This window comes from Semicossyphus pulcher, unplaced genomic scaffold (assembly GCF_022749685.1).
Source record: "Semicossyphus pulcher isolate SPU_LCO1_2020_fin unplaced genomic scaffold, fSemPul1.0.p SCAF_13, whole genome shotgun sequence".
In the NCBI taxonomy this organism is placed as follows: Eukaryota; Metazoa; Chordata; class Actinopteri; order Labriformes; family Labridae; genus Semicossyphus; species Semicossyphus pulcher.
Genome location: NW_027211637.1, coordinates 510,976 through 535,385, shown reverse-complemented (window position 1 = coordinate 535,385; position 24,410 = coordinate 510,976). Strand labels below are relative to the sequence as shown.

At 45.6% G+C, this 24,410-nt stretch overlaps 1 protein-coding gene across 1 annotated transcript; it reads right to left on the bottom strand.

The window, feature by feature from the left end:
* Positions 1-40: 40 nt before the first annotated feature.
* Positions 41-23,499, bottom strand: hck (HCK proto-oncogene, Src family tyrosine kinase). Its single transcript, XM_069661060.1, has 13 exons — positions 23,314-23,499; positions 11,036-11,166; positions 9,068-9,101; positions 6,968-7,061; positions 6,482-6,577; positions 4,925-5,028; positions 4,585-4,734; positions 3,947-4,099; positions 3,687-3,869; positions 3,383-3,459; positions 2,577-2,730; positions 2,222-2,353; positions 41-1,828 (listed from the first exon to the last, which is right to left on the bottom strand). Exons 2-13 carry the CDS (start codon positions 11,156-11,158, stop codon positions 1,626-1,628), a joined length of 1,503 nt encoding a protein of 500 aa, XP_069517161.1. The 5' UTR covers positions 11,159-11,166; positions 23,314-23,499; the 3' UTR covers positions 41-1,625.
* Between the last annotated feature and the right edge of the window lie 911 nt (positions 23,500-24,410).

Here is a 24,410-nt window from a genome sequence, read left to right as displayed (position 1 = left end):
CAAATAACAGAAATCAAGCTTGAGTTTGCATAAACTCACATTTAGGTAGAAAGTTGTTTTATTTGAAACTTTTCACCACAGTTTTATTTAAACAAGTGTCTAACAAAATATATGAAAGGTTTTATATTGATAAAGAAAAACAGAAACATTCGTATATATATGAATATAAACTTCATTTACAGTACTGAGCATTCATTCAATGATCACCTGTCGATAAAAGCATGTGTGTTATATCGATCCTCACAGTTCTCTCTAAATTGAAGATAACAAAACATGAAAGTAATCTTAAATATTTAAAAGTTTTCCCTTTGAAACTGTCGAATGTTGGTCCACAAACCGTTTCTAACAACATGAGAAACACACGGTAAAAAAAATCAGTCATAAACGTGATAGAAAAGCTTTTACTCTGAGAGAGATGGTCCTCTGACCTCCTCAGCACGACTGTTCAACAATAAATTATTTTCACACAGAAGAAAGAAGAAATCTGAATGCACCACCTTTTCATTCATCTCCAACATAATGAAAGTCTGAAGGATCAACAAGCATCTTTAGTTATTATGGCTTCATGTTAAAGACTCTACTCCTACATACATGGATTTATTGGTGTGTGTATATGTACATGAATATGTCATAAAGATGAACAGAAGAAACGGTGACTGCAGAAGGCACGCTGACACGGAGCAGGAACATTTAAGCAGACAGGAGCGGACAGTGAGAGCTCTCATCACAGCTGGACGTGTTTCACTCTGATCATCTGCTTCCACATTACTTCGGTGGATGCACAATGAGTGCTGGAGCAGAACTACTGCATCCAGTGTTTCCATGTGATGCTGTCAGGTGACCCACGGCCGTCTGTAAGTGAAGATTCATGTGTCCTTGTGTGAACTCTAAGATGAAAGCTTTAACAGCAGCATGACCTCTGCAGCAGCTGTCCTACATACTGTTCACGTTGGGTAAAGAAACCTGCAGACGTGTTTGAGTTGAGGGACTGTACAAACATAATCAGGGAGGGAAGAGCGAGAGGGACATACCTTTATTTCAGGTGAGTGTGAGTGAAGGCCTGAATGGATTTATTTCATGAGAGCATGCCAGTGAAAATATGTCTCACTGTTACTGAAGAGGCAATTATTTTGTTAGTCTTCAGTTGATGATTAAATTATTTAAATGTGTGAATAGAACAGACATGTTATCTAAAGAAACGAGCAGCATGCAGGAGACATGACGTCAGGCCACACCTTCACATGAGGAAGTGCAGCTTTATCCTGCAGCCCAGCGATCCACTCGATGTGTGCAGAAGAGAGTAAATACAAACGTCTCTTTGTGCATTACTTTTCATATTTGAGGGTGCAGAGGTAATGAACACACGTCATGCACTGTGCATGTGATCCTCACCTGAACTGTGAGGTAGGATTGTCATGACATTAATCTCTGTGGTTATATTACTGTTTTAACGTTGTAGTTCAAAGCCCAAAGAAATTGAAAAATGTCTGCTTTAAATAAAATAGAAGTTTCGACCCTCCGCTACGACCTTTGTACAGTCCCTCATTACCATATATGATGTGTGTGTGTGTGTGTGTGCTGCATGTAGAAAGTGGGCCTGCTGTGTGTGAGGGGATGTTAAAGTGTCATGGCTGCTGCTGGTACTGGCTCTCTGTGGCTGTGTAGAAGTCCTCCAGGACACTCTGCAGGTAATCAAAGGTGGGACGGTCCTCAGGTTTGTTCTTCCAGCACTCCAGCATGATTTCATAGAGTTCGGTGGGACAGCTGTCCAGACGCTGCATTCTGTGACCTTTCTCCAGAGCTCGGATCACCTCTGGGTTTGTCATCCCTGAAAACAAGAGGATACGGCAGGGTTAAGAGAGGCTGCAGAGACACACCTCTGACAGACAGGTGTGAAAGTTCCTGTGCGACGGCAATAGAGGAGTGTGACTGGGATCCTCATGGCTCCAAGAGTCTGCGAGTAAACGTTGATGTTCTCTAACGTTTGCTCTCGATGCTGTTTGGTTTCGGTATTTGTCAAATGTAGAAACACTCCTGTGACCTTCAGGATGACTTTGAATCACTTCTTGTCCTCTTGCGCTTCTTTAGCTCAAATATTTAGTTTGTCCAATCCTTACAGGAGCAGTGAGAACGATCGAGCAGAATCTAGTGATACCTCCCTGTGAGGCTCGTATGAGATCCTACAGGGATGTGCAAAATGTGAAATGACTGATCCTCCTACCTGGGTATGGTGTGCGTCCATAGCTGATGATCTCAGTGAGCAGGACGCCGAAGGACCAGACGTCAGACTTGATGGTGAAGGAGCCGTAGTTGATGGCCTCAGGAGCCGTCCATTTGATGGGGAACTTGGCTCCTGGTTATGATGGAAAACACAGAAGCAGTTATTACCTGAGCCGGTGTGGATGTTGTTATTGAGACGTCTGCTTCCTGCTGGATGACGTCTTCTCTGACTCCCACATCCTCTGCTCCTACAGTACAGATCTCTCTGACACACAGGTGCTTCCTCTGAGCTGATCAATCTGTCACTGCTGATGACTCCTGACCACACACACCTCACAGTGAACACTGAGTCCTACCTTCTCTGGCCGTGTACTCGTTGTCTTCGATGATTCGAGCCAGACCGAAGTCAGCGATCTTGCACACAAGCGCCTTGTTGACGAGGATGTTTGCAGCTCGCAGGTCTCTGTGGATGTAGTTCCTCTGCTCGATGTACGCCATCCCCTCTGCAGTCTGAGGACCAACACAGCAGCGAGTCACAACCACAGCCTCCACTGCCAATGTTAGCAAGATGCTAAACTACAGCAGCTAAATATTAGCATGTTAGCATTGTGTACATGTTAGACTCAGAGTCAGAATGAAACCTACACGGCTTCTCTACATCCGGACAGGGAGCAGGAACTCTTCATTTCTCCTCATTAAGGATAAAATTCACCTTATCAACACTTTAATGTTGTGCAGGTTAAACACAAACCGCAGGTATCGTGGGCGTGTCTGCACCTGACTCTAATCCAAACTGCTGATTTGACGGTGCAGGTCAGACTGGATCTGTGAGTCTACAGCCCTGCAGCTGGTATCAGCTGGGAGAACGTTAAAGTGTGTCTTTATCTTTAATCTGTCTCGTTCCAGGGTTTTTTATGATCTTTTATTCTCTAAAGCTGCAGAAGGACAAAGGCCTGAGTCTGTCTCCGCAGGAACACACACAGGCCTCAGTGTGAACATATAAAGTCTCTGACTGACACAAGCCTCCACTTTGATGTGCCACAGTATATATATTGAATAATATGATTCACTTTAATCCCTTTGAACGGAGCAGGAGAGCTCTGAGCAGAACAAACAGAGTGCCTGTGGAGCAGCCATGATGCTGTGACTGAATGAATCTCACCTGAGCAGAGAAGTCGATGAGCTTCGGCAGCTGGACACGGTTTCCCTCATCGCTCTTTAAGAAGTCTAATAAACTACCTGAAGACAGCACACACACACACACACACACACACACATTAACAAACACAATAAACACATGCTGCATGCAGAGCTCAAAGAGACACGTGTGTTTAACACGGTGCAAAAAACTACAAATATTCCTTAAAAGGTCATTGTTGTTTTGATAAACTCATGAATTTAAACATACACATACACACACACACGGACACACACTGACACACACACACACGGACACACACACACACCTTTCTCCATGTACTCGGTGATGATGTAGATGGGCTCCTCCTTGCTGACCACGGCGTGCAGGCGGACCAGCTTGTCGTGCTGCAGACTCTTCATCAGGTTGGCTTCGCCCATGAAGGCTTCCACCGACATGCTGCCCGGCTTCATTGTCTTCACCGCCACTTTGGTGTGCTTGTTGTACGTGGCTGCACGCAAATCATAAGTTAAATAAGATCATTAATCATCAATAACTGGATCATAAAGTCACTCAGCTCCGTCTCACCCATCCAGACTTCTCCGAACTGCCCGGCTCCGAGTCTCCTCTCCAGTTTGAGCGATGATCGGGGGATCTCCCACGCGTCCTTCTCCCACGGCTTCTCAGGTTTGGGGCTCAAACACGGGCTGGTCAGGGTCTGACAGAGGCCGTCTCCCTGCTCTGAACAAACACACAGACCTCTCAGCATTGTGTTCACACGGTTTCCTCCATGTTACATGTGTTTCACACATCACTGGAACATTTGTTCTGCAAAAACACTTTAATGCTGATGTGCTCATGAAGGGCAAGAGAGTCCCTTCATGATCCTGTTAATGTTCCTCCTGCAGCAGGCAGGTGTGTTAAAGTTGCCCAGCAGAGGGCGCTGTTGTTCAGAGGAGGAACAGAGACTAAAAACCAGCATCTCATCATTTAAACATAATAGTGTGTTTAACGGATCAGCTGCAGATCAACAGGAGGGTGGGAACAGAGAGAGATCATTTCCAGTGTTAGAACTGAACGTGCTGCCATAACGACCAAGCCGCAAACTCTACAGGTGAGTCACCTGAGCTCTCCCATCAGCATTTGACTGATAACTGATAATCCAGCAGACGAATCACGAAGGTTAAAAGTAGTTTCAATCTGGACAGCGAGGTTAGTGGACTCACTCTTGTAATGGCTGACCAGCTCCTGCAGGGTGCTGAAGGTGTTGCGTGGAGAGATGTAGAAACCTCCGTTGTCCAGAGTTCTGATCTTGTAATGTTTGACGGTGTCAGCAGACTGCCCGTCGCTGTCTCTCACAGACAGAGAGTAACTGCCTGTGAGCAGAGAAACAGGGGTTAGCACGTGGCCGTCTGTTAGCGCTCTGCAGGTCGAGAACGCCTGCAGACCAACGTGAGGCGGTTAAAGCAGAACTGCACGTGTGTCTGTCTGTAAAAACTGGTTAAACTTCACAAGCAGTCAGGTCCTCTGAAGAACCGCTGCTGTGTTGTGAGTGTGTCCGCTCACCCTTGGTGGTCTCGCTGTCTCGGATCATGTAGGACCCCACTTTGTTCCCCGGAGCCAGCAGCTGCCGCTCTGCGTCCTTCCTGCTCACACCTTTAAAGAACCACCTGGAGGACAGGAGACAGTCAGGACAGAGAGCTCCTGCACATGACCACATTTTTCTTGTACACTAAGTCCTTTAAAACCAGGGCTGCTGAGATATATCAATGTGACATGAAGGTCTGATTATCATCACCTGTTTAAATGTCACAAAGATAGAAAATGCGTTGAAATACCTGCTAACTTTTAGAAGGTAACCAAGGTGTGCTCAAAACACAGCATTTTGTTGGTCTTTGCGTAGGAGCCAAGTCCCACCCACTTTTTAAAACTATGGGTTCTGACACACACACTTTTAGCATCTCAAACATCAGTGCATCTGCCGACCGCCGTGTTCTTTTCAGAGCGCTCTGTCAGTCGGATCCAGTCCGCCTGCTCATGAGGAGAGTTCCCATATAAGAAGTCCAGTCCACGTTTTCACTGCTGCCTTGTACACAGGCAGCTCTCAGCTGCAAAGTGCACCCGACATCAACGCTAATGTTTGGATTCCCACTCAAATGTGGCAGTCACCATCGCTGCTGTTAGTAATCAGTTAACTCCAGTAACAGCAGAGTAATCAATGAACCAGGCGCTCCCCACTAAGAACTGTCTGGTTGGCCCAACAAAGTTAGCATGATGTTGATTCCTGTCACGTGAAATAATTAACGTGAGCTCTGAACAGAGAGCTGGCCCGCTCATTATTATCACCAATGGAAAAAAATACAATACTTAACTGTCCACTAAATAATGATCGCTCCACCGGCTCTCTGCACATGTCGGCAGGTGGAGCCAGAATGCATCGAGAGGGAGAGAGCTCTGAGGTGAGTGATGAAAGGCTCTCACAGTTTAGAGCAATGACTGCACAGGCTCTCTTATCAGACTGTGAGGGACATTAAACAGGAAATGTTGCAGTCCAGGTGCACCATGTGACCAATACAGACAGGAGAGCATCAGTTATTTGAAGTTTAGATAATCAATGAGCGGTTAGTGTTAAAGACGGCTCTGAGTCAGTCATCACATTGATTTCTGTACTTCTAGCTTTTTCATATCTTCTCATCTGACTGGAGCCAAACACAAAATATACCTGTAATATCATCTTTTTGCTACGGCCAGATAATTATCAGACTACATGTTAAAGAACACCAGAGGACAGGAAGTGACATCTACTCTGTCACAATTTTTATGGGGGAGGACCAGCAGTCGTCAGACCCACCCACTTCCTGTATGCTTCCTACCCATGGTTCTTTGCAGAAACGGTAAATGAATGATGCTGTTAACATGCTGAGGTGTGACCTCACAGTTTATTCACTTGTAAACACGCGGCTGAAAGGTGATGAAGGGTCTGTGGAGCTGCAGGTTCAGCACAAACCCTGTTTGTCATTACGCTTGTGTTACAGATGTATATACAGGTGAGTGCAGCTTAGACAAAGCTCAACGTCCCCCGCTCACTTCAAGCTCTCAGTCAGTCAGTGAGAGTGAACTTACTCCTCTGCCTCCAGAGTGTCTTTGGCCACGTAGTTACTGGGGATGTAACCCTCCTGACCGGAGCTCATTAACATGGCCCTCCACCACTCGCCAGACCTGCAGACAGACAGGCAGACAGACAGGGAGAGAGACAGGGAGACAGACAGACAGACAGACAGACAGACAGACAGACAGACAGGGAGAGACAAATTAAAAGGAGAAAGACAGGTGCCTGTGTGAAAGTTTCTAACCTGTTATTGTTGAGTGAACAATGAGTGAGTGAACAATGAGTGAGTGAACAACTCCTGTTGGCAGAATCACTTCCCTTTGATTACTGATTATTAGAAGCTCTCCTTTATTCAACCCAGACTGTTTGTGTTGATTAAAATGACTTCCTCCTTCTCTTCTAAGATGTTACAGCAGCTGAGCTGCACATTTATATGACCACCTTTACAGGTGTGACACAGTCTGCCCCCAACTCTTATCTGGCTCTTTGACTGAACTCACTCCTCTAAGATCTTCAGTTTGTCTCCCTTCTTGAAGCCCAGGTCTCCTTCATGGATGGCCTCGTAGTCATACAGAGCCATGGCGATGCTCTCTCCTGCAGCAGCACAGAGACAGAGAGACAGAGAGACAGAGACACAGAGAGACAGAGAGACAGAGAGACAGAGACACAGAGACACAGAGAGACAGAGACAGAGAGACAGACAGAGACACACAGAGACACACAGAGACACAGAGACACAGAGACACAGACACAGACACAGAGACACAGAGACACAGAGACACAGAGACAGAGACACAGAGAGACAGAGACAGAGACACAGAGAGACAGAGACACAGAGACACAGAGACAGAGACACAGAGACACAGAGAGACAGAGACAGAGACACAGAGACACAGAGACACAGACACAGAGAGACAGAGACACAGAGAGACAGAGAGACAGAGACACACAGAGAGACAGAGAGACAGAGACACACAGAGACACAGAGAGACAGAGAGACAGAGAGACAGAGACACAGAGACACAGAGAGACAGAGACACAGAGAGACAGAGACACAGAGACACAGAGACACAGAGAGACACAGAGACACAGAGAGACAGAGAGACAGAGACACAGAGAGACAGAGAGACAGAGGCACACAGAGACACAGAGAGACAGAGAGACAGAGAGACAGAGACACACAGAGACACAGAGAGACAGAGAGACAGAGACACAGAGACACAGAGAGACAGAGACACAGAGACACAGAGACACAGAGACACAGAGAGACACAGAGAGACAGAGACACACAGAGACACAGAGAGACAGAGACACAGAGACACAGAGAGACAGAGAGACAGAGACACACAGACACACAGAGAGACAGAGACACAGAGACACAGAGAGACAGAGACACACAGAGACACACAGAGAGACAGAGAGACAGAGACACACAGAGACACACAGAGACACAGAGAGACAGAGACACAGAGACACAGAGAGACAGAGACACACAGAGACACACAGAGAGACAGAGACACAGAGACACACAGAGACACAGAGAGACAGAGACACAGAGAGACAGAGACACAGAGACACACAGAGAGACAGAGAGACAGAGAGACAGAGACACACAGAGACACAGAGAGACAGAGAGACAGAGACACAGAGACACAGAGAGACAGAGACACAGAGACACAGAGACACAGAGACACAGAGAGACACAGAGAGACAGAGACACACAGAGACACAGAGAGACAGAGACACAGAGACACAGAGAGACAGAGAGACAGAGACACACAGACACACAGAGAGACAGAGACACAGAGACACAGAGAGACAGAGACACAGAGACACAGAGAGACAGAGAGACAGAGAGACAGAGACACACAGAGAGACAGAGAGACAGAGACACACAGAGAGACAGAGACACAGAGACACAGAGACACAGAGACACAGAGAGACAGAGACACACAGAGACACAGAGACACAGAGAGACAGAGAGACAGAGACACACAGAGAGACAGAGAGACAGAGAGACAGAGAGACAGAGAGACAGACACAGAGAGACAGAGACACAGAGAGACAGACACAGAGAGACAGACACAGAGAGACACAGACGTCAGTAGCGGCCTACTTTAAAAAACATGCACTCCATTGTTGCAACCATAACCTGCATAAAAAGATGGCTGACATGACGGCTCCCTAAAAGTGAAGCCAAACCCTCTCTCTCGCCCCCTGCTGACTGGCTGCAGTATAGCTCATAAAGCCCGCCTCCTCCATGTTAACAGATGGGACATGAGTCAAACTATAAAATCAAAATACACGTCGAATACATTTTTCTCAAACATGGTTTCTGTCATTATAGTTAGTTCTTATGCTGCTGATTTATGTCACAGTGTTCACTTTTCTGACAAGTTTAATTTTAATTAGTTATTTGATGCTATAAAAAGGGGGCGTGGCCTCAAGGTAAAGGTGTGTGTCGGGTAGAGGAAGGGGTCGGTTACCAATGATGGCAGCGGCCGCTCCGTGGGGAGCAGGAGACGCGTCGGCCATCTTTATACAGTCAATAGTTGCAATACAAATTCTGTGAAGTAGAGTGAAAGTGAATAAAGACTTACCGTCTGAAGAGTTTACATTGGACAGCATTTTGCTCTGCAGAGAGACAGACAGACAGACAGACAGACAGACAGACAGACAGACGCATTAATCATTTTTTGTTCCACTTTATCACAGAGCAACATCCTGTAAACATGGTGTGACCATGAGGAGTTTTGTGGTTAACTATGCTAATGAACTGTGTACAGCTGCAGAGGCAGGTGTTATCAGTCAGTGCAGCGTCAAACAATCAGACTGTTCCAACAGGTTGTTTTCATTGGTCCATTCGCTCTCTTGGTTGCTCACTGGTCCACACACACAAGCTGAGCATGTTTATCTCTCTGTCTGTCTGTCTTTACACTTTATAGGCTACTGTTGTTGTTTAAGTGTGTGTCAGTGTGTATCAGTGTGTGTCAGTGTGTGTGTGTGTGTGTGTGTGTGTGTGTGTAAAGAGATGAGAGTGTATTTTTGGTCTGTGAGATAATAAAACATGCTCTGTGTGAGCGCTGTGTCTGTCACTTCCTCTTCTTCAGAGGGGCCTGTGTGTGTGTTTGTGTGTGTGTGTGTGTGTGTGTTTGTGTGTGTGTGTGTGTGTGTGTGTGTGTGTGTGTGTTATGGCCGCACACAGGAAGAGGAAGCTGGCTCACACGCAGCAGCTTCACTGCTGATCAAAGTCTGACCGGTATGCAAACGACAGCAGCCCAGTGGAAAGTGTCGGTGGTCACCATCGGACTGTTTCTGTGTTTCACCTTCCTCCTTCTGTTTCACCACAGAGCTGCAGGTGTGTCAGGCCGTCACAGCTGCTCTCTGGGTCCATTAAATAAACATCTACATTCATCTTCATGTGTTGTACACTTCTACAGTTATTACTCTGCTACCTTTACCTGCCAGGTGAAGTCACAGCTGGTTCTTTGATCAGCACTAAGGACATGTTGTAAAGTTAAAGCTTTTAGCCTTTAGGCAGGCTGTGCTCTGGGCTCAGTGACGTGATCAACATTCAAAGAGATCAATAATTGTTTTAGTGACTGATCACAGGAGGAGATCCACACTGTCCTCTGTGCAGCAGCTCACTGTGTTCCATGTCAGGTTGATTTTGGTGACCTCTAGTGGCCACAGTGAGTAAAACTAATAAAAAAAGAGGAAGTCCGGTGGTGGAGTGATAACAAACAGTTTGACCTACAGGAGGCCGGCGGGTCTCAGTGTGCTGACCTTCGTGACATCAGTCACAGTTTGTAGGTGTTTGTTCAGTTTAAGGACAGGTAGGGAGGATGTGTGTGTGTGGAGGCGGCTCATACGTCTCTCCTGTGGTGGGTCACAGGGTGAGTTTGTTTGGCTGTGTGACTGTGAACACGTAACACGTAACACGTGACGCTTATTTCATTTATAGCCTCCAAAAAATAAACGGGATGAGATTTACTGAGAAAACCGAGGTGACAATTTCTACAGAGAAATTCCTGGTAAACTTGACAGAGGCTATCCTCTTGGAAGCTTGGAAAATACCAAGTTTGTTTTAATGCAATTAGTACGTAAGCGCAGAGGTTAGTCTGAGTGAACTTTACTCATGAAAACTTTTGCTTGTAAACTTCACAAGAATTGTGAAGGATCTTGGTTACACTAAACGTTGGTTTGTAGACTTCACTGAGGATAGCCTCCGTCAAGTTTACCAGGAATTTCTCTGTAGAAATTGTCACCTCGGTTTTCTAAGTAAATCTCACTCCCAGTTTCTTTCAGTGGAGATCATAGAGAAGTCCACAAAGGTGGTTCCTCCTTCATTAATCACGACTCGTCAGATTGATCGGAGTTAAAGTTTTAATGATCACAGGGTCATTGTTCAGATAATGAAGGTGTTCTGACTCCTAAAGCAGGAGTGCTCTGTTGTTGCTCCTCTAACTGCAGCAAAGGATCAGAGTAATATGACATGTGCAGGTGTATCAGTGTAACCTGTGTGTTCTCTCTGAGTGAACCAGGTGTGTGTCAGTGCTCCTGCTCACAGCTTTGCTTCCTGCGGTGGGGTCTTTGACATAATGAGCCGCCTGTGAGCGGTTCTGCAGCTCGTCGCTCCCTGAACCTTTACGCAGAGGCTCCTGCTCCTTCTTCGAGCCCACACAGCCCATCGTGACTCCTGCAGGAGGAGAGGAGGAGAAACGCAGTCAGACCGGCTCTTTTACAGTGTCATGATGTAACAACAGGGAAGAGGAGTGAAGTGCTCACACAAAGAGACGAGATGTCAAAGGAAGAAATCTACAAATGAATCATTTTCACACTGAAAGGAACAAAACTTTCATGGAGCATGACCTGTGCAGAGAGGAAACACAACCTGAAAAACACCATCACATGAATCACGAATACAACACACGTCGTTCAGCTGTGCAATGATGAGCACAATATTCACATATGTAGACTGCAGACTGTAGACTGCTCCGGTCTTTACTGTGTTCATGTGTGTGACACTGAGGTGTGTGACACTGAGGTGTGTTCATGTGTGTGACACTGAGAGGAGACCTGGTCTGTCTTTAAACAGTGTGTCTGGGTGGAGGAGGCGTGAACATGTCCTCTCGCACGAAGCTGTTAGTCACTCAGATCTCTGTGAGGTATGAGAGGCTGTACACTCTCTCATGTTGGTTTTTATATGATATATTATTATATATATATTATATTATTATTATTATTACATATATGTATTAAGTGTGTTGTTTCACACACAGCAGGACTCATGTTTGTGATATTCAGATTTTCCAAGAACGAACACAGCTGCTCTTTCAGTCCGCTGAACAACACCCAATACTTTCTATCATCCTCTATCTGTGTGTGTCTGTGTGTCTGTGTGTGTGTGTGTGTGTGTGTGTGTGTGTGTTTGCATGCAAATGTGTCAGCAGTTCCATGGAAGCAGGTGGGAACAAAGGGTGAGTGTGATGAGACAGTAGAAGTTTTGTACATGTTGATACAGAGATGAAGAGGAGTTCTTCTCTCTGCAGCTCAGAGAGGAAGATTATTCATCTGAACATGTTTAATGTAAGGACTACTTACAGTACATCTGCTGTGATGTTAGAGGTCAAAGGTCACCATGAAACAATTAACAGTACTACAGCAGAAGACACGGACCACCTCATAGAGGAAGAACTCTTTAAATGTTTCTTTGATTTTGAAAATCCAATGGACCTTTATTTTGACGGGAATATTCCCACTGAGACACAAAAATGTCTTTCATGAGGAACTCACGAAACAGACAGCAGCATGAAGAGTTTACACATGGTAACAGAAAAGAAGCTGCGTTCAAGAACAGGACGTGTTCAATCACTGCTCAAATTATCCCTGATCCTGTCTCGATGGTCCTGTCTCGATCATCTCTATAAATATCTCTCACAGAATCCCTGTCGCCTTCATGTACTGATGTGAGTGATGGAAAAAGTTTAGACACAGGAAGTGTGAGTGTAACTGAGGTCAAAGTTGGTGCTAACACATGAGCTTCCTCTTTTCTCTCTTTGTTCCTCTTCAGTCGTCTGATCAGAGGAGCAGCTCAACGGGGACTCTGACTTCTACCTTCTTCCAAGTAATGAACGCTGCCTGTTAATACATGACACTAAGTGGAGTTCAGAGAGACGCTCATGCTCACGTCAGCTACATCACATTAAGGCCACACAAGCTGTAACACAGGTTTAGATCTGCTCACAGGGAGCTCTCTGTGTGTGTACACACACACACACACACACACGATATACACCATCAGTGTCAGTGGAGACCAGCAGGCCCACGGAGAGCTGCAGACTGGGACGCTGTTACTGACAGAGATCCTTCACAGGATGACTTTATTTCATCTGATCAGCTGATGAAACTAAAGTTGGTCTCCAGGCCATGAACACTTAAACAGATTAGATCATTATCACTGTGCAGATGAAGAAAGTTTCCGTTTGAAGACATTCTTCTGATTTTACAGACTTTATACGTAAAATATGATGCTACTTTTAACATTTCAAATATCTTCATTATCATGAAATATTTATAAAAACACTGAGGAAACCTTAAAGTGAAGGTTCTCACACCTACAGCTCTCATCTCAGAGGAAACCACAGAAGAGGAAACATCAGCAGACCACAGTGGATGAAACTCAGCTTGTTATAAGGCGTGAGGCAGTTCCAGTCTGAGGCTAAAACCTAAACCCGCCCTAAACACAGCTAAACCTGCTCTGAATACAGCTACACCTGCTCTAAACACAGCTAAACCTGCTCTAAACACAGCTAAACCTGCTCTGAATACAGCTACACCTGCTCTGAACACAGCTAAACCTGCTCTAAACACAGCTAAACCTGCTCTAAACACAGCTACACCTGCTCTGAATACAGCTACACCTGCTCTGAACACAGCTAAACCTGCTCTAAACACAGCTAAACCTGCTCTAAACACAGCTACACCTGCTCTGAACACAGCTAAACCTGCTCTAAACACAGCTACACCTGCTCTGAATACAGCTACACCTGCTCTAAACACAGCTAAACCTGCTCTAAACACAGCTACACCTGCTCTAAACACAGCTAAACCTGCTCTAAACACAGCTACACCTGCTCTGAATACAGCTACACCTGCTCTGAACACAGCTAAACCTGCTCTAAACACAGCTAAACCTGCTCTGAATACAGCTACACCTGCTCTGAACACAGCTACACCTGCTCTAAACACAGCTAAACCTGCTCTAAACACAGCTACACCTGCTCTGAACACAGCTAAACCCGCTCTGAACACAGCTAAACCTGCTCTGAATACAGCTACACCTGCTCTGAACACAGCTAAACCTGCTCTAAACACAGCTAAACCTGCTCTGAACACAGCTACACCTGCTCTAAACACAGCTAAACCTGCTCTGAACACAGCTAAACCCGCTCTGAACACAGCTAAACCTGCTCTGAATACAGCTACACCTGCTCTGAACACAGCTAAACCTGCTCTAAACACAGCTACACCTGCTCTGAACACAGCTACACCTGCTCTAAACACAGCTAAACCTGCTCTAAACACAGCTAAACCTGCTCTAAACACAGCTACACCTGCTCTGAACACAGCTAAACCCGCTCTGAACACAGCTAAACCTGCTCTGAATACAGCTACACCTGCTCTAAACACAGCTAAACCTGCTCTAAACACAGCTAAACCTGCTCTAAACACAGCTAAACCTGCTCTGAACACAGCTAAACCTGCTCTAAACACAGCTAAACCTGCTCTGAACACAGCTAAACCTGCTCTAAACACAGCTAAACCTGCTCTGAATACAGCTAAACCTGCTCTAAACACAGCTAAACCTGCTCTAAACACAGCTAAACCTGCTCTGAATACAGCTACACCTGCTCTGAACACAGCTACACCTGCTCTAAACACAGCTACACCTGCTCTGAACACAGCTAAACCTGCTCTAAACACAGCTAAACCTGCTCTAAACACAGCTACACCTGCTCTGAACACAGCTAAACCTGCTCTAAACACAGCTAAACCTGCTCTGAACACAGCTAAACCTGCTCTAAACACAGCTAAACCTGCTCTGAATACAGCTACACCTGCTCTAAACACAGCTAAACCGGCTCTGAACACAGCTAAACCCGCTCTAAACACAGCTAAACCTGCTCTAAACACAGCTACACCTGCTCTGAACACAGCTAAACCTGCTCTAAACACAGCTAAACCTGCTCTGAATACAGCTACACCTGCTCTGAACACAGCTAAACCTGCTCTGAACACAGCTAAACCTGCTCTAAACACAGCTACACCTGCTCTAAACACAGCTAAACCTGCTCTAAACACAGCTACACCTGCTCTAAACACAGCTACACCTGCTCTAAACACAGCTAAACCGGCTCTGAACACAGCTAAACCCGCTCTAAACACAGCTAAACCTGCTCTAAACACAGCTACACCTGCTCTGAACACAGCTAAACCTGCTCTAAACACAGCTAAACCTGCTCTGAATACAGCTACACCCGCTCTGAACACAGCTAAACCTGCTCTGAATACAGCTACACCTGCTCTAAACACAGCTAAACCTGCTCTAAACACAGCTAAACCTGCTCTAAACACAGCTAAACCTGCTCTGAACACAGCTAAACCTGCTCTAAACACAGCTAAACCTGCTCTGAACACAGCTAAACCTGCTCTAAACACAGCTAAACCTGCTCTGAATACAGCTAAACCTGCTCTAAACACAGCTAAACCTGCTCTAAACACAGCTAAACCTGCTCTGAATACAGCTACACCTGCTCTGAACACAGCTACACCTGCTCTAAACACAGCTACACCTGCTCTGAACACAGCTAAACCTGCTCTAAACACAGCTAAACCTGCTCTAAACACAGCTACACCTGCTCTGAACACAGCTAAACCTGCTCTAAACACAGCTAAACCTGCTCTGAACACAGCTAAACCTGCTCTAAACACAGCTAAACCTGCTCTGAATACAGCTACACCTGCTCTAAACACAGCTAAACCGGCTCTGAACACAGCTAAACCCGCTCTAAACACAGCTAAACCTGCTCTAAACACAGCTACACCTGCTCTGAACACAGCTAAACCTGCTCTGAATACAGCTACACCTGCTCTGAACACAGCTAAACCTGCTCTGAACACAGCTAAACCTGCTCTGAACACAGCTAAACCTGCTCTAAACACAGCTACACCTGCTCTGAACACAGCTAAACCTGCTCTAAACACAGCTAAACCTGCTCTGAACACAGCTAAACCTGCTCTAAACACAGCTAAACCTGCTCTAAACACAGCTACACCTGCTCTAAACACAGCTAAACCTGCTCTAAACACAGCTACACCTGCTCTGAATACAGCTACACCTGCTCTGAACACAGCTAAACCTGCTCTGAACACAGCTAAACCTGCTCTAAACACAGCTACACCTGCTCTGAACACAGCTACACCTGCTCTAAACACAGCTAAACCTGCTCTAAACACAGCTACACCTGCTCTGAACACAGCTAAACCCGCTCTGAACACAGCTAAACCTGCTCTGAATACAGCTACACCTGCTCTGAACACAGCTAAACCTGCTCTAAACACAGCTAAACCTGCTCTAAACACAGCTACACCTGCTCTGAACACAGCTAAACCCGCTCTGAACACAGCTAAACCTGCTCTGAATACAGCTACACCTGCTCTGAACACAGCTACACCTGCTCTGAACACAGCTAAACCTGCTCTGAACACAGCTAAACCTGCTCTGAACACAGCTAAACCTGCTCTAAACACAGCTACACCTGCTCTGAACACAGCTAAACCTGCTCTAAACACAGCTAAACCTGCTCTGAACACAGCTAAACCTGCTCTAAACACAGCTAAACCTGCTCTGAACACAGCTAAACCTGCTCTAAACACAGCTAAACCTGCTCTGAATACAACTACACCTGCTCTAAACACAGCTAAACCGGCTCTGAACACAGCTAAACCCGCTCTGAACACAGCTAAACCTGCTCTGAACACAGCTAAACCCGCTCTGAACACAGCTAAACCCGCTCTGAACACAGCTAAACCTGCTCTGAATACAGCTACACCTGCTCTGAACACAGCTAAACCCGCTCTGAACACAGCTAAACCTGCTCTGAACACAGCTAAACCTGCTCTAAACACAGCTACACCCGCTCTAAACACAGCTAAACCTGCTCTGAACACAGCTACACCCCGCTCTGAACACTGCTAAACCCGCTCTGAACACAGCTAAACCCGCTCTAAACACAGCTACACCTGCTCTAAACACAGCTACACCCGCTCTGAACACAGCTACACCCCGCTCTGAACACTGCTAAACCCGCTCTGAACACAGCTAAACCCGCTCTGAACACAGCTAAACCCGCTCTGAATACAGCTAAACCTGCTCTGAACACAGCTACACCCGCTCTGAACACAGCTAAACCCGCTCTGAACACAGCTACACCCCGCTCTGAACACTGCTACACCCGCTCTAAACACAGCTAAACCTGCTCTGAACACAGCTACACCCGCTCTAAACACAGCTACACCTGCTCTAAACACAGCTAAACCCGCTCTGAACACAGCTACCCCCGCTCTAAACACAGCTACACCCGCTCTGAACACAGCTACACCTGCTCTAAACACAGCTACACCCGCTCTAAACACAGCTACCCCCGCTCTAAACACAGCTACACCCACTCTGAACACAGCTACACCTGCTCTAAACACAGCTACACCCGCTCTAAACACAGCTAAACCTGCTCTGAACACAGCTACCCCCGCTCTAAACACAGCTACACCCGCTCTGAACACAGCTACACCTGCTCTGAACACAGCTACACCCGCTCTAAACACAGCTACACCCGCTCTAAACACAGCTACACCCACTCTGAACACAGCTACACCTGCTCTAAACACAGCTACACCCGCTCTAAACACAGCTAAACCTGCTCTAAACACAGCTACACCCGCTCTAAACACAGCTAAACCTGCTCTGAACACAGCTACACCTGCTCTGAACACAGCTAAACCCACCCGGAACACCAGTTCTCTACACGTGTGTGTCTGAAGCAGCCTCCTGAGGACATCAGAGCTCTAGCAGTGCACAAAGCCTACAAAGATTGGGTCAATTCTCTGTCGCAGAATAATAAATCTAAATGATTTAATAGAACAGCTGCTACATTAAGAACCAGACGTGTTTAAGTCCACCTCAGCGTTTTAACCCTTTATTGGGGATCTGAAAGATGAATTCATGAGAAACTGCTTCTGACTGACAGTTTCACTTCTGGGCTTGGGGACTATTTGTGTCCAAACAGCACACCTTCCTTAAAATAGAGCTTCACAAAATAACCCCACATGAATGGCAGTTATATAAAATCAGTTACTCTCAGGGCTGTCAGGCTGTTAGTTTCACAATAAGAGCGTGTCTCATGGTGGAAATCCCAAATCTAACTAGCTGTTTCTTAGTGAAGCAGTCTGAAATGTCTGAGCAGATGAAGAGCCAACATGTTAAAGACTCTATGGAACAGAATGAAACTGTGTCCTGTACAAACGCACACCTTAAGATTGATGATAGGATTAGAGGTCATGTGAAAACAGAAGCCTTGATATGAAAAAGATCTCACATGAACACCTCAGACACGACAGTCCTCAGCCTCTTCTCTTCTACAATGATGTTTTTACTAAGAACAGAGATCAGACCTCTAACATCGGCCATGCTGACAAGTTGAAACAGTTCAACCCAATGAGTGTATAGATGGTGGACGTGTCCATCTGCTCTCATTGTACGGAATTGATGTCAAAACAGCCCCCGTGATAGGCGCTGCCATCAGATGACGTCATTTGGAGCCAGAGTCTGCGCAGTAGAGATCGGCGGGTGGAGCTGCCGAAGCCACTCCGCTAATCAAAACTCACACTTAACTTATTGAAAAAAACTACAAGACAAGACGCTGATACCAAGAACATAAAGACAATACATTGCTGTGTCATTATAAAACATTGAGAATCAAAGCCAGGTGGAAAAGGGTAAACATAAGCCCACGGGACGAGACTGACGGACACGAGCACAATGTCATGTTAAGAATTTCTGGAGAACTCCAAATGCAAGAAGCCCGTTTTGTATTTCGCTGCCATGGCCACATTTTTGGGAGTCGAGACATAAAATGTACCAGACTGCTTCGTCAGACCCTCGTGGTGCTGCGATTCGAGCATTTGTGTGCTGATAGCAATTACGGTCTTGGCGCAATGACAGAGGTTTGAGATGGTGTATTCACCTGAAATCTCAGGTAAAATCAACTGCCCAACCAAGCTGCTACAAATGAACCATCACCATGGCAACAGCTGAGTTCAGCTAGAGGTCAGTTAACACGTACGAACACAGGACAGACATTTGAACACTTCTCAAGCATCTTTCAACGCTGGGTCCTCCATTTTAAACTCCTCTTCCTGCATCATCAAAGCTGTTGTGTTACACTGACATGTTTGAAGCTGTTGTTTGACACTGACATGTTTGAAGCTGTTGTTTGACACTGACATGTTTGAAGCTGTTGTTTTACACTGACAAGTTTGAAGCTGTTGTGTTACACTGACATGTTTGAAGCTGTTGTTTGACACTGACATGTTTGAAGCTGTTGTTTGACACTGACATGTTTGAAGCTGTTGTTTGACACTGACATGTTTGAAGCTGTTGTTTTACACTGACATGTTTGAAGCTGTTGTGTTACACTGACATGTTTGAAGCTGTTGTTTGACACTGACATGTTTGAAGCTGTTGTTTGACACTGACATGTTTGAAGCTGTTGTTTTACACTGACATGTTTGAAGCTGTTGTGTTACACTGACATGTTTGAAGCTGTTGTTTGACACTGACATGTTTGAAGCTGTTGTTTGACACTGACATGTTTGAAGCTGTTGTTTTACACTGACATGTTTGAAGCTGTTGTTTGACACTGACATGTTTGAAGCTGTTGTGTTACACTGACATGTTTGAAGCTGTTGTGTTACACTGACATGTTTGAAGCTGTTGTTTTACACTGACATGTTTGAAGCTGTTGTTTTACACTGACATGTTTGAAGCTGTTGTTTTACACTGACATGTTTGAAGCTGTTGTGTTACACTGACATGTTTGAAGCTGTTGTGTTACACTGACATGTTTGAAGCTGTTGTGTTACACTGACATGTTTGAAGCTGTTGTTTGACACTGTCATGTTTGAAGCTGTTGTTTGACACTGACATGTTTGAAGCTGTTGTTTTACACTGACATGGAAGTGTTGGTCCACTCCTTATCCTGCATCCATCCTTCCTTCACCAGCACCAGTGTGGACTCCATCGGGGGTATCCTATCCTGCTCCCAGCCTCACTACCCCTCTTTCATACCTGGAGGCATCATGACGGGGTCTAATCGTCCCTCCTGACTGAAAAAGTTTAATATTTCTGAAAATACCCTGTTTCCTGCCACTGTAATGTCTGTAGGCCAAGAAGAGGAGCTGGTTAGCTTAGCTTAGCATAAACACTGGAAACAGCAGGAAGCAGCTGACATGTTGTTCCTTCAATCAGTGAAAGTTTAGTTTTTGTGTCTCAAGAATCAGAAGATCTTTTTTCTTAATTCCAGGAATAAAGCAAAAAACTAATTTCCCAAAATGTTGAACTGAGGGACAATAAATAACTTCTGCTAACAAGTGTTAATAAGAACAACAGGGAACACTGAATTTCCCTCAATTTCCCAAGATCCTCTTGAGCCGGCTGATTTAAAGACACACTCCTGTTTATGTCCTTTAAGCAGGAGCACAGGCAGAGACAGAGTGATGACAAACATCACAGCGGAGTAAAGTTAGCTAACACTGTGAGCACTGCTAACAGCTGAGCGGGCAGAAGGAAAGTCCTCTCTGGGTTTTATGAGCGAAGGCGTTTAGCTGCTCACAAGTTCAACTTCACTGGGAAAGAGGAAGAAAGTGAACTTTGTTCTCTGTCACAGTTAAAATAAGTTGTGTTAGAGAACTGCTGATATCTAAAACCGGACATCAGCTCAGCATCACAGCAGCGTGCAGACGAGTGTGAGAATAAGAGCGACACCTCGGCTTCTGATCAGAGAGCCACAGACCTCAGAGCCCTCAGACAGACACATTTATATACATAGTATAAGAATAATATAATAATAACTATCAGCAGCACGTCCACATGGTCAGACAGCTCGGTCAGAGGCTCAGAGCTTCAAAATATGACTCTGAAGGTTCCCTCTAAGATTCATCTGTGGACTCGGCCCTCTTGTTTATGGTTTAGACGTGACATTAAAGTCAGGTGGTGTGTCTGCTCACAGATTCAGCATTGAAATACAGATTCTGGTATCTGAAGTGTTTCTGTTGTCTGTTTGTAGTAACGACCAATCACGTGTCATGAGGCTTTGGTAGCATGCCGAAAAGCACTCCGTAGGGAGCAAAAGGGGCGGAGCATAATCCTCCATAACACCATCCCATTTCCATCAGTTTCATCTGACAATAATTCATCTTTCCATGAATCTCTATAAACAGACATCTGCATGCTAACAGCTAACAGTCTGTTCTTCGTCTCTCAGCTCCGGCTCCGTCCTCTCTGCTCACATTTCTAGTGGGACTGTAAACGACGAAGCGCACAGAGAAGGAAGTCTTAGCTGGAAGTCCTTTATCTCTAACGCTGGCTACACCAGAAGCTCTGAAAAGTTTGTCAGGATGTTGCATATTAATTATCGCTATATGTTGCTGTCTATATCGGTTTATCAGACAGCAACTCAGCATGCAAATGAAGCTCTGCTGACATCAGACTGTGCAGGTAGGACAGGAAGGACACGGAGGACAGGAAGGACAGGAAGGACAGGAAGGACAGGAAGGACACGGAGGACAGGAAGGACAGGGGGGACACGGAGGACAGGAAGGACACAGAGGAGACGGAGGACAGGAAGGACAGGAAGGACAGGGAGGACACGGAGAAGACGGAGGAGACGGAGGACAAGAAGGACAGGAAGGACAGGGAGGACACGGAGGACAGGAAGGACACGGAGGACATCACTTCATCACTACAGACATGCATGTATCAGGTGTGTGCTACTGATAGCAGCTGTCTCCTCCTGCAGCTACCTGTTTCTGACAGGTGTGTTTCACTATGACCTGCACTAGTTTACCACAGAGGGGGAGGATTCCTTCTTCCTCTGGTGTTTTAATTGTTGTAGCTGTGAGCGGCTGACAGGTGGTTAGAGACAGCCTCGGGCCATAACAACACCACCTGCTGGGCTGGCATCGAACCAGCAGGACAGGAGACACATTTAAAGACAGACAGACAGACAGACAGAGTCTCACCACCTGCAGAGTTATTCAGTTACTGATCAACAGGAAGTGACTGAGGTCTCTGCAGGTCCAGCTCTCTGAAGTGTGATCAGCTTGATGAATAACTGTGAGCTGTGAGTTTTGTGCTGGCAGCGCGCCCAACCTCAACTTCAGAGCACTTCTTGCCGGTGCTTACTGTTGCTAGGTTACGGAAGTTGCCTGGTGGCACTTCCGCGTCACTCGGTGACTGTTAATCGCTTTGCTAAATATTGGCTTTAATTCAATGAAGTTTCACAAAGAAAGCATCAAAATCCTGGTGTTAGCAGCTCTAAACCTGGAAATTGTACCATCAAAAAAATGAAAGGAATAGCTTCTCATTCGCCATTGTTGTTGACAAAGTTGATAATAGTTAGTGACATTATTGGCGAGCGCGTGTTACAAAACTTCAACTGTGACTTCAGCAACAAAACACAGCTGACGGCGAGGGCGTGTCCTGTCAGTGGACACAGGCCCTAACTGCACATCTGAGCTTGGGCTGTTTCACCTGTAAACTTCTCAGTAAAAGTCTTGATGTGCTGATTACTTTAAATCAAACAGTTCATAATAAATTATGAATTAATGATGTATTTTATTGTCATATTGAATCTGTGATATCCTGATAGTCGTGATGCAAGTTTAGTTTCTCAAACAGGAAGTTGGTTTGGACTCAAACCTTTGAATCTTGTTTCTGTGTCACAGCTGAAGAAACACGTCGTTGTGTCACTTCAGACTTTCTGTTGCAGAAACTCTTTTTACAACATGTGGGGAAATCAGGCTGCAGAAACACAGAATTAACAATGAGCTCCAGTGTGATGTAACACCGGCATTTCTGCAACATGTTCCTTCAGACACTGAGCGAGATTAAAAACACAAGATGCTAAATAATGTCAACGGCAGCAGATCATCTGAGACCATCAAACACGTGAAACACTGAAGAACACAGAACAGAAACTCATCTGCTTTCTGCTTCAGTCTACACGCCTAAAAATAACACTCACACACACACACACACACACACACACACACACACACACACACACAGGTTAACATTTAAGACTTACACTTGAAAATGTAAGAACATGTGGACAGCACTGTGATAACACTGTTCTCTCTGACTTCAGCAGCTCCTGTACAACTTATTATGAGTATTATTATTGTTGGTGTTATTATTATTATTATTATCATCATTATTCTTATTACTATTAGCAGCAACAGCAGCAGTAGTGTCACAGTATGAACATCATGTTTCAGATGTACACTGAGCTCTGTGGGCGGCGGTAGTTGTAGTTCCTCTTTTCGGAGCATCGTTTTATTAAACTGTTGATTAGTTGATCAGACCATAACTTTATGACTTTATTATTTATTATGTTGATTATGTTATTATGGCCTTTGTCTATGTATCAGACACTTAAACGTAACGGTCTTTCATTCTGTTAATTAACCCCCCCCTCACGGTCGGTCAAATGAAGGGGACACTTACCGCGCTTCTCTCTGTGGCTCTTCTTCCTGCGGTGTGGTGTGATCCTCAGTCTTCAGATGATGATGGTGATGAAGTGGTGAATATTCCTCATGTCTTTATGTCGGCTCCATCCTTCGACACTTTCTCTCCGGGTGGTGTGAGGTGCGGACGGTCCGGCGGAGCGCGGCGCAGTGAGCCGCAGGAGGAAGTTTGATGAGAGCGCTTCACACTAAAAAGAGGAAGAAGAAAGTCAGAGCAGCTCCAGCAGCAGAGTCACAGGCGGAAACAGACGGCCGTCATATCACCGAGCATCAGCTGCTGCTGTCTGCCTGTTAGTCCGTCAACAACTGTACAGTTAGTGAACGTTTGCGAGGCTTACAGGTGGCAGGAACACACCACACAGCCACTACATTATAACGGAACAACTACATAACTCACCTGTTTACATTATATTAAGGCTTACAGTGATGCATCATTAGGGGCGTGGCCTCTTTGAGTGACAGGTGGGAGCTGCTAGCTGTCTGCTAGGTGTCCCCTCAGCTAACTCAGTCACTGAACGTAACCTCTGGGCCGTGTTTGTGCTGTTGGAGCCTTTTGGAGATTTGTTCATGTAAATATCAGACAGATAATCTGTGTGTGCTTTATTGGACGAACAGAGCGTCCAACACGTCTCACACACTGTTTCTACACATCTTCTTCACATTATACTGTTATTTTACTCAGATGCACTCATTAGCTTGTTAGCTTGTTAGCTTGTTCAGTGTTTATGGAAGGTTTGTTTATTTGTGGCGGCCGTGCAGGGAGTCAGGACTGTTGTTGGCTTTTCCCTGGAAAGCTTCCGGACGGAGCGTGTCGATGAGAAGACCACCCGCTTCCTTCACTCGCTCACAGTGAGTCCTCTACGCTCCTCTGTCTCTCAGCTTCTTCAGTCTGATAAAGAAACGAATGAACCACAAACACAGTCTCACTCTGTAGGAAACATGATGGCTAACTAGCTCATTAGCAGCTGATGATGAATTAGCCTCAGACTGTTTAGCTTTGATAACTTAGCGTTTGCTAACCCCTCCCTCCTCTCCAGCTTTGCCCAAATATGGTCTCTTCCTGCTCCAGAAAACAAA

Coding starts and splice junctions, on each gene's coding strand:
- hck (XM_069661060.1), bottom strand. CDS start 11,158: ATGGGCTGTGTGGGCTCGAAGAAGGAGCAGGAGCCTCTGCGTAAAGGT. Junction 5,029..6,481: donor GACACTCTGGAGGCAGAGGA/GTAAGTTCACTC, acceptor CCTGTCCTCCAG/GTGGTTCTTTAAAGGTGTGA. Junction 4,100..4,584: donor GCTGGTCAGCCATTACAAGA/GTGAGTCCACTA, acceptor GTGTTTGTTCAG/AGCAGGGAGACGGCCTCTGT.